Raw genomic sequence first — 15812 nt, forward strand, 5'->3', positions numbered from 1 at the left:
TGTTACAAAATATACCTAATTAATATTGTAAAGAGAGGCATTCTCCTTAAAGCTGGTGTCCATCTGTTTTTCAGTGAAAACCTGGCAAGTTGACTTGTTCAACCTTTTGATCAAGGTATTTTTAACAAGGAGTTAAAGACTGAACATAAATAGCCCATGTTTTTGGTACGAACTGGCAGCCAATATTGTAAATTAGAGGAGAGCAGAAAAAGTAGATTTAGTCAGTGGCAAGGCTTCAAACCCATTGAGTGAGAGCAGAACCATCTCTCGTAATCTTACACATGCCAGTTGTTCACTCTGCGTCTCCTAATGTTTGGCTGTGGTACAGGGACGAGGATGGGACAGGGATGGGACTGGCACAGGGATGGGATGGGGACTGGCACAGGGATGGGACAGGGATGGGATGGGACAGGGACTGGCACAGAGATGGGACTGGCACAGGGGTGGGACAGGGATGGGATGGGTACAGGGACTGGCACAGGGATGGGAACAGGAATGGGACGGGGACATTGATGGGACTGGGATAAGATGGGGATGGGTACAGGAATGGGATGGGGACAGGGATGGGATGGGAACAGGGACTGGCACAGGGATGGGGCAGGGATGGGGACTGGCACAGGGATGGGGGGGGACAAGGATGGGACGGGGACTGGCACAGGGATGGGGTGAGGACAAGGACATTGATGGGACAAGGATGGGACGGGGACTGGCACAGGGATGGGGTGAGGAAAAGGACATTGATGGGACAAGGATGGGACGGGGACTGGCACAGGGATGGGGTGAGGACAAGGACATTGATGGGACAAGGATGGGACGGGGACTGGCACAGGGATGGGGTGAGGACAAGGACATTGATGGGACAAGGATGGGACGGGGACTGGCACAGGGATGGGGTGGGATTGATGGGACAAGGATGGGACGGGGATGGCACAGGGATGGGATGAGGCACAAGGACAGATGGGACAAGGATGGGATCAGACGGGGACAGGGATGGGATTGGGACAGGGATAGGAATGGGATAGGCACAGGGATCCGACGGGGACAGGGATTGGGTAGGGATGACATGAAGAAATACACTGCAGGTCCAGTAGAGGACAGGACATAGATAGGGGTGTGTGGTGGCTCAATGAGTAATGACAGAGTAGAGAATGACAAAAAGAGAAGGACAGAACAGGCCATGAGAGAGAGAGAGATGATTGGCAGATGAGTGAAGCAGGTATGACAGGGGGAAGGAAACCAGTAGAATAGTTGAGCAGAGTAGAGAGGAGGAGTTGGGCCAGTGAGGGGGAGAGGAGGAGTTGGGCCAGTGAAGGGGAGAGGAGGAGTTGGGCCAGTGAGGGGGAGAGGAGGAGAGGAGGAGTTGGGCCAGTGAGGGGGAAAGGAGGAGTTGGGCCAGTGAGGGGGAGAGGAGGAGTTGGGCCAGTGAGAGGGAGAGAGGAGGAGTTGGGCCAGTGAGAGGGAGAGAGGAGGAGTTGGGCCAGTGAGAGGTAGAGAGGGAGTTGGGCCAGTGAGAGGTAGAGAGGGAGTTGGGCCAGTGAGAGGGAGGGAGGAGGAGTTGGGCCAGTGAGAGGGAGGGGAGTTGAGCCAGTGAGAGGGAGGGAGGAGGAGTTGGGCCAGTGAGAGTGAGGGAGGAGGAGTTGGGCCAGTGAGAGGTAGAGAGGGAGTTGGGCCAGTGAGAGGTAGAGAGGGGCAGTTGGGCCAGTGAGAGTGAGGGAGGAGGAGTTGGGACAGTGAGAGGTAGAGAGGGAGTTGGGCCAGTGAGAGGTAGAGAGGGGCAGTTGGGCCAGTGAGAGGGAGGGAGGAGGAGTTGGGACAGTGAGAGGTAGAGAGGGAGTTGGGCCAGTGAGAGGTAGAGAGGGAGTTGGGCCAGTGAGAGGTAGAGAGGGAGTTGGGCCAGTGAGAGGGAGGGAGGAGGAGTTGGGCCAGTGAGAGGTAGAGAGGGAGTTGGGCCAGTGAGAGGTAGAGAGGGAGTTGGGCCAGTGAGAGGTAGAGAGGGAGTTGGGCCAGTGAGAGGTAGAGAGGGAGTTGAGCCAGTGAGAGGTAGAGAGGGAGTTGGGCCAGTGAGAGGGAGGGAGGAGGAGTTGGGCCAGTGAGAGGGAGGGAGGAGGAGTTGGGCCAGTGAGAGTGAGGGAGGAGGAGTTTGGACAGTGAGAGTGAGAGAGGAGGAGTTGGGCCAGTGAGAGGGAGAGAGAGAGAGGTCATGAGCAGATGAGCTCCTGCATCTTTCAGCATGTTCTTGGAAAAATATAGATTTGGAGTTAGATAAACTTAGATTTTTTGGCAGGGTCCCATTACTGAATTACCTGAAAGGCCCAAGCTATACAGCAAATGCTCTGACAAACAAACTGAAAACACCATCCAACCAGGAACTAAGTGAGTAATGTTTAGTCTGAAGCTAGATTTTATATTCAATAGCCAAGAAGAAAAAATACATTACAATGATATATTTTACTTTATGGGGACTGAATGCTGAGATGGACTACCAAGCCAGCTAGGACAAGGAGATGGACTAGCAAGCCTGCTAGGACAAGGAGATACAGCTTCAACTAGCACTGACGTGTCAGATGAGAGGAGTCAGATCCCTTTAGCCCAACAACGACAGGAGAATCAAACCGGCTACTCCAAACCAAATGCAGAAGCCTTTGAAGCTGATCAGAGGTCATTAAAATACAGTACCCTCGGTATATAAAAAATGATAAGGCAAGAAAAGAGTACAAAATGGAGCTCATTATGGAAAATCAAGAGATACTTTTTGCTGACTGTTAAAAAATTGGGAACATAAGCAACTTAATCTTCCACACTAACCATCTCCTGGCATAGCACAGTGCTATATTAACACACTACCCCTCTGTTAAGAGGGGGGTGTTAACGAGGGGTGGAAACTCAGGATATTGAACAATGAGGACTCTGAGTCAGAAATATAAATCTCCATATGTCTGGAACAGTATTGGTAACCCCAAACAGTTTCAGGTGGACTTTCACCTAATCAAAGAACTAGCTCAGCAGGAGAAGCTCTCCCTTGAGAACGATACCCCAATCCTGAGCGGGTCAGACAAGACCTCTTCATTATAGAACCCCACAGACGAGCAACCCAAGTGGAAAGTCAACCTCACCGCACAGAGTACTACTCCCTCATTGAAATGAAGGATAAATTCACCCAGCTGGAGGTAAGGCAGGTGGAGCTGGAACAGCAGGTGATTACACTTCAGTCAGCACAGATCCAGACAACAGTCCAGCACAACAACACCCCCTTAACTAGATCTGGAGAGCTGGAGGTGGAGAGAGACATCTGCACGCTGGACTGTAGTGAGACAACTTCAACAGGAGAAAGAGCAGGAGCAAGAGAAGAACCGAGCACTAGAGGAGAGGATCAGACTGCTGGAGGAGAGGGTGTGAGGGATGGCTTGTGACAGAGAACAACCTACTAGAGAGGTGGCCACCCCCACAGAGAAGCCAGCAGAACAGTCCATCTCAGCTCCCGACAAAAGTCTTGACACCATAGCAGAACAGTCCACCCCTGACCATAGCCTCAAAATCACAGCTGGTACAGACAAATGAAGAACACCAAGCCCAGGGGATCTCACCCCCTCTGAATTTACAATTGCGACCTGGCCAAGATAAAGCAAAGCAGTTCGACACATACAACAACAGTTACACATGGAGTAAAACAAACATACAGTCAATAATACAGTAGAAAAATAAGTATATTTACAATGTGAGCAAATGAGGTGAGATAAGTGAGGTAAAGGCAAAAAAAAGGCCATGGTGGCGAAGTAAATACAATATAGCAAGTAAAACACTGGAATGGTAGATTTGCAGTGGAAGAATGTGCAAAGTAGAGATAGATATAATGGGGTACAAAGGAGCAAAATAAATAAATACAGTAGGGGGAGAGGTAGTTGTTTGGGCTAAATTATAGATGGGCTATGTACAGGTTCAGTAATCTGTGAGCTGCTCTGACAGCTGGTGCTTAAACCTAGTGAGGGAGATAAGTGTTTCCAGTGTCAGAGATTTTTGTAGTTCGTTCCAGTCATTGGCAGCAGAGAACTGGAACGAGAGGCGGCCAAAGGAAGAATTGGTTTTGGGGGTGACCAGAGAGATATACCTGCTGGAGCGCGTGCTACAGGTAGGTGCTGCTATGGTGACCAGCGAGCTAAGGGGGGACTTTACCTCGCAGGGTCTTGTAGATGACCTGGAGCCAGTGGGTTTGGCGATGAGTATGAAGCAACGGCCAGCCAACGAGAGCTTACAGGTCGCAGTGGTGGGTAGTATATGGGGCTTTGGTGACAAAACAGATGGCACTGTGATAGACTGCATAAAATGTATTGAGTAGGGTATTGGAGGCTATTTTGTAAATGACATCGCCAAAGTCGAGGATCCGTAGGATGGTCAGTTTTACAAGGGTATGTTTGGCAGCATGAGTGAAGGATGCTTTGTTGCAAAATAGGAAGCCAATTCTAGATTTAACTTTGGATTGGAGATGTTTGATGTGAGTCTGGAAGGAGAGTTTACAGTCTAATCAGACACCTAGGTATTTGTAGTCGTCCACATATTCAAAGTCAGAACCGTCCAGAGTAGTGATTTTGGATGGGCGGGCAGGTGCAGGCAGCGATCGGTTGAAGAGCATGCATTTAGTTTTACTTGTATTTAAGAGCAATTGGAGGCCACAGAATGAGAGTTGTATGGCATTGAAGCTTGTCTGGAGGGTTGTTAACACAGTGTCCAGAGAAGGGCCAGAAGTATACAGAATGGTGTCGTCTGCGTAGAGGTGGATCAGAGACTCACCAGCAGCAAGAGCGACATCATTGATGTATACAGAGAAGAGAGTCGGTCCAAGAATTGAACCCTGTGGCACCCCCATAGAGACTGCCAGAGGCCCGGACAACAGGCCCTCCGATTTGACACACTGAACTCTATCAGAGCAGTAGTTGGTGAACCAGTGTCGTGGAAATGTCCTGTATTACCAAATCATGAGAGAGCAAACCACACACAAGTCAGAGTTATCATAAAGTCCATCTTTAATTATATGAGCTTCACCATAGCCCTGTGACTCTCAGATCAATTCAGTGTCTATAAATGAATTCTCTGAGAGTGCTTACATATTGGCAACTGAGATCCTTTATAGCAAAAACACACATAGCCAGACATCATTGGCTATAAATTATCGTTCAGTTTGGTCTCCTAAACTAAGTTCCTATCTCGTTCTTTGTACCACTTAGGACCAAAAACATTACCTCATCCAATGGCATATATCAAATACACCCCCTCCTGGACAAGATCACAGAGAGACGTGACTGGCACACAGACATTGTGGAGCCACCTAACTGGTTCCCCATTAATCTCACCATCCCTTCACATGGTTTAGGACTAGTTACAGACACAATCACAGATGCAACTAACCCGACCTCTCCCCTCTCTGGGCCCAAGTAACTTTTTTACCACATACGCAGACTTATGAAAATTAATAAAACATCTTATTTATAAATGTTACCTAAAGAATTCTGATTCTGCCACGACACCAAGCAAGGCAATCATTTTAGAAACCAAGGCTATCGAGTCTGCCGATTAGGATGTGGTGATTGACAGAGTCGAAAGCCTTGGCCAGGTCAATGAATGACCAGCTCTGAAACTAGATTGCATAGCAGAGAAGGTATGGTGGGATTCAAAATGGTCGGTAATCTGTTTGTTGCCTTGGCTTTCGAAGACCTTAGAGGCAGGGTAGGATAGATATACTGTAGGTCTGTAGCAGTTTGGGTCAAGAGTGCTTTCCAATCTTTTGGAATTTCAGACGACACGAAAGAGAGGTTCAACAGGCTAGTAATAGGGGTTGCAACAATTTCGGCAGATAATTTTAGAAAGAGAGGGTCCAGATTGTCTAGCCCAGCTGATTTGTAGGGGTCCAGATTTCAGCTGACTGGATTTGGGAGAAGGAGAAATTGGGAAGGCTTGGGCGAGTTGCTGTGGGGGGTGCAGTGCTGTTGACCGGGTAGGGGTAGCCAGGTGGAAAGCATGGCCAGCCGTAGACAAATGCTTATTGAAATTCTCAATTATAGTGGATTTATTGGTGGTGAAAGTGTTTCCTATCCTTAGTGCAGTGTGCAGCTGGGAGGTGGTGTTCTTATTATCCATGGACTTTGCAGTGCCCCCGAACTTTGTGTTGCAAGAAACACATTTCTGCATGAAAATGCTAGCCTTGGCTTTTCAAACTGCCTGTGTATATTGGTTTCTAGCTTCCCTGAAAAGTTGCATATCACAGGGGCAGTTCAATGCTAATGCAGAACGCCATAGGATGTTTTTGTGTTGGTTAAGGGCAGTCAGGTCTGGAGAGAACCAAGGGCTATATCTGTTCCTGGTTCTAAATTTCTTGAATGGGGCATGCTTATTTAAGATGATGAGGAAGACATTAAAAAAAAATAAAAAAAATAACCAGGCATCCTCTACTGACGGGATGAGATCAATATCCTTCCAGGATACCCCGGCAAGGTCGATTAGAAAGGCCTGCTCGCTGAAGTATTTCAGGGAGCGTTTGACAGTGATGAGTGGAGGTCGTTTGACCGAAGATGAGGCAGTGATCGCTGAGATCTTGGTTGAAAACAGCAGAGGTGTATTTAGAGGGCAAGTTGGTTGGGATGATATCTATGAGGGTGGCCGTGTTTACGGATTTGGGGTGGTACCTGGTAGGGTCATTGATCATTTGTGTGAGATTGAGGGCATCAAGCTTAGATTGTAGGATGGCTGGGGTGTTAAGCATGTTCCAGTTTAGGTCGCCTAGCAGCACGAGCTCTGAAGATAGATGGGGGCAATTAGTTCACATATGGTGTCCAAAGCACAGCTGGGGGCAGAGGGTGGTCTATAGCAGGCGGCAACGGTGAGAGACTTGTTTTTAGAGAGGTGGATTTTTAAGAGTAGAAGTTCAAATTGTTTGGGTACAAACCTCTGTAGGGCAGAACTCTGCAGGCTATCTTTGCAAGATTGTAACACCACCCCCTTTGGCCGTTCTATCTCGTCTGAAAATGTTGTAGTAAGGGATGGAGATTTCAGAATTTTTGGTGGTCTTCCTAAGCCAGGATTCAGACACTGCTAGAACATCCGGGTTGGCAGAGTGTGCTAAAGCAGTGAATAAAACAAACTTAGGGAGGAGGCTTCTAATGTTAACATGCATGAAACCAAGGCTAATACGGTTACAGAAGTCATCAAAAGAGAGCGCCTGGGGAATAGGAGTGGAGCGAGGCACTGTAGGGCCTGGATTCACCTCTACATCACCAGAGGAACAGAAGAGGAGTAGGATAAGGGTACGGCTAAAATCTATGAGTATTGGTCGTCTAGAACGTCCGGAACAGAGAGTAAAAGGAGGTTTCTGGGGGCGATAAAATGGCTTCAAGGTATAATGTGCAGACAAAGGTATGGTAGGATGTGAATACAGTGGAGGTAAACCTAGGTATTGCGTGATGATGATAGAGATATTGTCTCTAGAAACATCATTGAAACCAGGTGATGTCATCGCATGTGTGGGTGGTGGAACTGAAAGGTTGGACAGTGAAATAAGCCAAAAACACTAACCAGAACAGCAATGGACAAGGCATATTGACATTAAGGAGAGTCATGCTTAGTCGAGTGATCATAAGGGTCCAGTGAGTAGTGAGGTGTGTTGGGGTAACGGCGATTCAGACAGCTAGCCGGGCCATCGGTAGCACGCTAGCATAGGATGGAGGTCTGTTTTTAGCCCCTCGTGCGTTTCCGTCGGTAGATTAGTGGGGTTCCGTGTGGTAGAGGGGATCAATCCAATTGGCAAAATAGATATAGTTATACTGACCCAAGAAAAAATTGTCCGATAGACCTATTCAGATAGCAGCCGATAAGACAGCTAAGGATTAGCGGGCCGCAGATGGGCGTTCAGGTAACGTCGCGACAGAGGGGCCAGTTGGATAACTCCCTCAGGCAGATAACGTCGGTAGTCCAGTTGTGAAGGCCAGGTGGGGCTCCGCGTCGGCAGTAAAACGGGTCCGGATAGGTGATTGTTGCCCAGGAGTGGCTGATGGAACTCTTCAGCTGGATAGCTCCTGAATAATTTATGTTTGCTCCGGGATCGACGTAAGCCAATAGTCACATGGATAGCCGCTAGCTAGCTGCAAGATCCATGTGTAAATGTCCAGAGCTTGGGGTTGAAATCCGGACATATGGAGAGAAAAATAGGTCCGTTATGTTCTGGTCTGAGTCGCGTTGTACAAAACTAGCGAAAGCTTTTCGAGCTAAAGGATAGCTGATGACCACAAACCTTGGTTAGCTGAATACTAACGTTAGCCAGTAAACTGGTTAGCTTCTGGCTAGCTTCTGGCATCCAACCAATCAACCCCCCCCCCCCCCAAGTCAACCATGCCCACACCCCATTTAGGCCTCCTCAGATCAGTCCTATGCCCCTCCTGCCCACCCATGTCCCCTACTCCCGCAAAGAGTGCCTCAAAAGTTACATACTCCCAGGCCGTGAGCGGACAAACAGGCCCTACTCTTACACTAGCCCAAGCTAATGGAATATACCAGATGCTCAGCAGGCTCTGCATGAGGCCAAACCACCCAACCAACAATATTGGACACTTTATGGAACACAATGCCTTCACTATCTCATCCTGGAATATCCAAAGCCTGAGGTCATCTGCCTTTGGCCTGAAGAGCAGGAACCTGGACTTCATCAAATAAATCAGAAATACAGACATTGTCATCCTACAAGAGACATGGTATAGAAGAGACGGACCCACCGGTTGCCCTCTAGGTTGCAAAGAGCTGGTAGTCCCATCCACAAAAACGACCAGGTGTGAAACAAGGAAGGGACTCAGCGGTATGCTAATTTCCTATAGAGCAGACCTAACTCACTCTATTAAATTAATCAAAACAGGAACATTTTACATTTATCTTGAAATTCAAAAGGAAATTATCTAAACAGAAAAATGTTCTCCTGTGTGCTACCTACAGTGGGGAGAACAAGTATTTGATACACTGCCAATTTTGCAGGTTTTCCTACTTACAAAGCATGTAGAGGTCTGTAATTTTTATTATAGGTACACTTCAACTGTGAGAGACGGAATCTAAAACAAAAATTCAGAAAATCACATTGTATGATTTTTAAGTAATTAATTTGCATTTTATTGCATGACATAAGTATTTAACACATCAGAAAAGCAGAACTTAAACCTCTTGGAACTCCCCATCCCGGATCCGGGATCGTGACTAAAGCCTCAGGCTCATTAGCATAACGCAACGTTAACGATTTCTGAAAATCGCAAATAAAATTAAAATAATGCGTCTGCTCTCAAGCTTAGCCTTTTCTTAACAACACTGTCATCTCAGATTTTCAAAATATGCTTTTGAACCATAGAAATTGACTAATTTGTGTAAGAGTTTGCAAAGCTAGCATAGCATTTTGAGTAGCATTTAGCACGCAACATTTTCACAAAAAACAGATAACCAAATAAATAAAATCATTTACCTTTGAAGAGCTTCTGATGTTTTCAATGAGGAGACTCTCAGTTACATACCAAATGCGCAGTTTTTCCTGAAAGCGTCTGTGTGTAGGAGAAATCGTTCCGTTTTCTACATTGCATCTGGCTACCGAAACGAACCGAAAATTCAGTCACCTACAACGTCAAACTTTTTCCGAATTAACTACATAATATCGACCGAAACATGGCAAACGTTGTTTGGAATCAATCCTCAAGGTGTTTTTTCACATATCTCTTCATTGATATATCGTTCGTGGAAGCTTGCTTTCCTCTCTGAATCCCATGGAAAAATACTGGCAGCTGACTTTTGCGCACCAATTTCGGCGCAGGACACCGGGCGGACACCTGGTAAATGTGGTCTCTTATGGTCAATCTTCCAATGATCTGCCTACAAATACGTCACAATGCTGCAGACACCTTGGGGAAACGACAGAAAGGGTTGACTCACTCCTCTCGCATTCACAGCCATATAAGGAGACAATGGAAAACAGAGCCTCAAAAATCCTGCTCATTTCCTGGATGCCGTCTCATCTTGGTTTTGCCTGAAGCTCACGTTCTAGGGCACGCACAGAAAATATCTTGGTAGTTCTGGACACGTCAGAGTGTTTTCTTTCGAAAGCTATCAATTATATGCATAGTCGAGCATCTTTTTGTGACAAAATATCTTGTTTAAAACGGGAACGTTTTTCATCCAAAAATGAAATAGCGCCCCCATAGCATCAAGAGGTTAATATTTAGTACAGAGATCATACGTTTCCTGTAGTTCTTGACCAGGTTTTCACACACTGCAGCAGGGATTTTGGCCCACTCCTCCATACAGACCTTCTCCAGATCCCTCAGGTTTCGGAGCTGTCGCTGAGCAATACGGACTTTCAGCTCCCTCCAAAGACATTCTATTGGGTTCAGGTCTGGTGACTGGCTAGGCCACTAGATGGGAACATAAACACAGAAGAGTTGGCTGAGGGCAGATGAAAGTTCCAAATATCCAGACCCCAGAAACCCCAGATTCCTGTGTGCATTGCTTTCAGGATAGGGTGCTGATGTGAGCTTGTTGTTCTCCCTCTCTGTCTGCAGCAACCATGAAGAAAAGCAGTGTCCTGTTTCCTGGGGGGGATGGCCTGAACATGAATGGGATGAACGCCCCAACCTTCTCCGAGGGGGACCTACTTCTCCAGGTACAACATGGCACAGTACAGTACAGACAGACAGACAGACAGACAGACAGACAGTTTGGGATGGCCCCATAGTGTCTAAATGTCTTGATTGACTGACAGACATTTCAGCACCCATAACCAAATCTTCTGTGGGCGCTGGCCAGTTTTGAATGTTAAAAGTCATGAGAGACTACTGCCTGGCAGACGAGTAGGTAAAGACACAGACATTTTCATGCGTTTGTTAATCCAGGTGGATTGAGTTATAATCCAGGACCATCCATTTAGCAGGAAGTTTTGACAGGTGAAATAGGTTGTCCTGGTACTTCATGCCAAGGCCTGGTCATGGTTTACTACGCTTAACAAAGCGAACGCTCCCCCAGTGCTCTAGCACGCTGTTTTCTCATTCTCAGATGTCAGGTACATTTTCACACCAAGCGATGACTGGCAGGTTTGGGATTCCTCTCTCAAAATGGAGGCTGGTATGATCATCAGTCAATGCAGAGGGAACTGTGATAGACAGTTAACAGGTTGCCAGATTGTAATACCCTCATAGTAAACAGGTTGCCAGATTGTAATACCCCTATAGTAAACAGGTTGCCAGATTGTAATACCCCCATAGTAAACAGGTTGCCAGATTGTAATACCCCCATAGTAAACAGGTTGCCAGATTGTAATACCCCCATAGTAAACAGGTTGCCAGATTGTAATACCCCCATAGTAAACAGGTTGCCAGATTGTAATACCCCTATAGTAAACAGGTTGCCAGATTGTAATACCCCCATAGTAAACAGGTTGCCAGATTGTAATACCCCTATAGTAAACAGGTTGCCAGATTGTAATACCCCCATAGTAAACAGGTTGCCAGATTGTAATACCCCTATAGTAAACAGGTTGCCAGATTGTAATACCCCTATAGTAAACAGGTTGCCAGATTGTAATACCCCCATAGTTAACAGGTTGCCAGATTGTAATACCCCCATAGTTAACAGGTTGCCAGATTGTAATATCCCCATTGTAAGGACCAACGCCGGAGTTGAGAAGCAGGTACGAGAAGTTGAACATTTTAATGAGGAACAGTGTCAGCACACGGGTAAACAATGACATATGACAATCAATGCAGAAGCAGGGAACAGAGCGGGGAACCAGACAGATATAGGGGAGGTAATGACAGAGGTGATTGAGTCCAATAATCACTGATGTGCGTGACGGGGAGAAGGCAAGTGTGTGTAATGATGATGGCAGGAGGGCACAATGCTGGGTATCCTGGTGCCCTCATGTGCCGGGGAGCTGAGGCAGGCGTGACACCCATAGTAAACAGTTGCCAGATTATAATACCCCCATGGTAAACAGGTTGCCAGATTATAATACCCCCATAGTAATCAGGTTGCCAGATTATAATACCCCCATAGTAAACAGTTGCCAGATTATAATACCCCCATAGTAAACAGGTTGCCAGATTATAATACCCCCATAGTAAACAGGTTGCCAGATTATAATACGCTTGTAGTAAACAGGTTGCCAGATTATAATACCCATGTAGTAAACAGGTTGCCAGATTATAATAGGCATGTAGTAAACAGGTTGCCGGATTATAATACCCATGTAGTAAACAGGTTGCCAGATTATAATACCCCCATAGTAAACAGGTTGCCAGATTATAATACCCCCATAGTAAACAGGTTGCCAGATTATAATACCCCCATAGTAATCAGGTTGCCAGATTATAATACCCCCATAGTAATCAGGTTGCCAGATTATAATACCCCCATAGTAAACAGGTTGCCAGATTATAATACCCCCATAGTAATCAGGTTGCCAGATTATAATACCCCCATAGTAAACAGGTTGCCAGATTATAATACCCCCATAGTAAACAGGTTGCCAGATTATAATACCCCCATAGTAATCAGGTTGCCAGATTATAATACCCCCGTAGTAAACAGGTTGCCAGATGATAATACCCCCAGATGAACAAAATGTAATCTTTAATGCAACCCTGTCATTCATGCGTTTTGTTTTTGAAGCTCGTCTGGAGCAGTGAAATGAAATGTTATATAGTGAGAGTGTGCATTACTGTATTATCACTGTATCTGGTCTTGCAGGCACTGAATGGCTTTGTGCTGGTGGTCACAGCTGAGGGACATGTGTTCTATTCCTCTCCTACTATCCAAGACTACCTGGGCTTCCATCAGGTAACTACAATATCATCTGTAACATAACTGTAACTACGTTTACATTTGACATTTTAGTCATGTAGCAGACACTTATCCAGAGCGATTTATAGTAGTGAGTGCATACACCAGGGTTGTGGGAATTGAACCCACAACCATGCTCTACCAACTCCAACACCATGCTCTACCAACTCCAACACCATGCTCTACCAACTCCAACACCATGCTCTACCAACACCATGCTCTACCAACTCCAACACCATGCTCTACCAACTCCAACACCATGCTCTACCAACTCCAACACCATGCTCTACCAACACCATGCTCTACCAACACCATGCTCTACCAACTCCAACACCATGCTCTACCAACTCCAACACCATGCTCTACCAACTCCAACACCATGCTCTACCAACTCCAACACCATGCTCTACCAACTCCAACACCATGCTCTACCAACACCATGCTCTACCAACTCCAACACCATGCTCTACCAACTGAGCCACATGGGACATCACATCACAACTCTGCTCTATAACACCAACTGCTCTACCAACTCCAACACCATGCTCTACCAACTGAGCCACATGGGACATCACATCACATCTATAACACAACTGTAACAACATCACATATGTAACATAACACAACATCACATAACATCTGTAACATACAGTGGTTGGCAAAAGTATTCACCCCTTGGCATTTTTTCCTATTTTGTACCCTTGTACCCTGGAATTAAAATAGATTTTTGGGGGTTTTGTATAATTTGATTTACACAACATGCCGACCACTTTGAAGATGCAAAACGTGTTTTTTGGTGAAACAAACAAGAAATAAGACAAAGAAACAGAACTTGAGCGTGCATAATCATTCACCCCACCTCAAAGTCAATACTTTGTAGAGCCACCTTTTTCAGCAATTTCAGCTGCAAGTCTCTTGGGGTATGTCTCTATAAGCTTGGCACATTTAGCCACTGTGATTTTTGCCCATTCTTCAAGGCAAAACTGCTACAGCTCCTTCAGGTTGGATGGGTTCTGCTGATGTACAGCAATCTTTAAGTCATACCACAGATTCTGAATTGGATTGAGGTCTGGGATTTGACTAGATCATTTCAAGACATTTAAATGTTTTCCCTTAAAGCACTCGAGTGTTGCTGTAGCAGTATGCTTAGGGTCATTGTCCTGCTGGAAGGTGAACCTCCGTTCCCGTCTCAAATCTCTGGAAGACTGAAACATGTTTCTCTCAAGAATATCCCCGTATTTAGCGCCATCCATCATTACTTCAATTCTTACCAGTTTCCCTGTTTCCCTGCCGATGAAAAATATCCCCACAGCATGATGCTGCCAGCACCATGATGCTGCGACCACCATGCTTTTTTATGTATTATTTATTTCACCTTTATTTAACCAAGCAATTTGACACATACAACAACACAGAGGACTAAGTTAAGGAAATAAAAGAAAACAAAAAGGCCATGAGTGTAATTGAAGTAAGTTAAGGAAATAAATAGGCAATATAGCAATTAAAAACACTGGAATGGTAGATCGACAGAAGATGAATGTGCAGGTAGAGATACTGGGGTGCAAAAGAGCAAAATAAATAAATAAATACCAGTATGGGGATGAGGTAGGTAGATGGGCTGTTTACAGATGGGCTATGTACAGGTGCAGTGATCTGTAAACTGCTCTGACAGCTGGTGCTTAAAGCTAGTGAGGGAGATGTGAGTCTCCAGCTTCAGAGATTTTTGCAATTTGTTCCAGTATAGGAAAGACGACCAAAGGAGGAATTGGCTTTGGGGGTGACCAGTGAGATATACCTGCTGGAACGCGTGCTACAAGTGGGTGCTGCTATGGTGACGAGTGAGCTTAGATAAAGCGGGACTTTACCTAGCAGAGACTTGTAGATAACCTGTAGCCAGTGGGTTTGGCGACGAGTATGAAGCGAGGGCCAGCCAACGAGAGCGTACAGGTCGCAATGGTGGGTAGTGTATGGGGCTTTGGTGTTAAAACGGATGGCACTGTGATAGACTGCATCCAGTTTGTTGAGTGGAGTGTTGGAGGCTATTTTATAGATGACATCACCAAAGTCGAAGATCGGTAGGATGGTCAGTTTTACGAGGGTATGTTTGGCAGCATGAGTGAAGGATGCTTTGTTGCGATATAGGAAGCCGATTTTAGATTTCATTTTGGATTGGCTTCACTGTGGGGATGATGTTCTCGAGGTGATGGGAGGTGTTGGGTTCGCGCCAGACATAGCGTTTTCTTGATGGCCAAAAGCTCAATTTTTGACTCATCTGACCAGAGTACATTCTTCCATATGTTTGGGGAGTCTCCCACATGCCTTTTGGCAAACACCAAGCGTGTTTGCTCATTTTTTTATTTAAGCAATGGCTTTGTTCTGGCCACTCTTCCATAAAGCCCAGCTCTGTGGAGTGTACAGCTTAAAGTGGTCCTATGGACAGATACTCCAATCTCTGCTGTGGAGCTTTGCAAGCGCCTTCAGGGTTATCTTTGGTCTCTTTGTTGCCTCTCTGATTAATGCCCTCCTTGCCTGGTCCATGAGTTTGGTGGGCAGCCCTCTCTTGGCAGGTTTGTTGTGGTGCCATATTCTTTCAATATTTTAATAATGGATTTAATGGCGCTCTCTCGGATGTTCAAAGTTTCTGATATTTTTTTATAACCCAACCCTGATCTGTTCTCCACAACTTTGTCCCTGACCTGTTTGGAGAGGTCCTTGGTCTTCATAGTGCCACTTGCTTGATGGTGCCCCCTTGCTTTGTGGTGTTGAAGACTCTGAGGCCATTCAGAACAGGTGTATATACAGTTGAAATCGGAAGTTTACCTACACCTTCGCCAAAAACATTTAATATCAGTTTTTCACAATTCCTGACATTTAATCCCATTAAACATTCCCTGTCTTGGGTCAGTTAGGATCACCACTTTATTTTGAGAATGTGAAATGTCAGAATAATAGTAGAGATAATTATCTAT

General features: G+C 45.9%; 1 protein-coding gene across 1 annotated transcript in view; it reads left to right on the forward strand.

Annotated features, from left to right (window-relative positions):
- Positions 1–15812, forward strand: part of LOC135547664 (aryl hydrocarbon receptor-like) — an 86152-nt gene that overhangs the window by 57801 nt on the left and 12539 nt on the right. Inside the window, exons 3-4 of the mRNA XM_064976854.1 lie at positions 10569–10669; positions 12751–12840. Of these exons, the coding sequence (XP_064832926.1) occupies positions 10569–10669; positions 12751–12840 (191 nt within the window). The remainder of the gene's footprint in view (positions 1–10568; positions 10670–12750; positions 12841–15812) is intronic.

Source organism: Oncorhynchus masou, chromosome 10, assembly GCF_036934945.1.
Source record: "Oncorhynchus masou masou isolate Uvic2021 chromosome 10, UVic_Omas_1.1, whole genome shotgun sequence".
Taxonomy (NCBI): domain Eukaryota; kingdom Metazoa; phylum Chordata; class Actinopteri; order Salmoniformes; family Salmonidae; genus Oncorhynchus; species Oncorhynchus masou.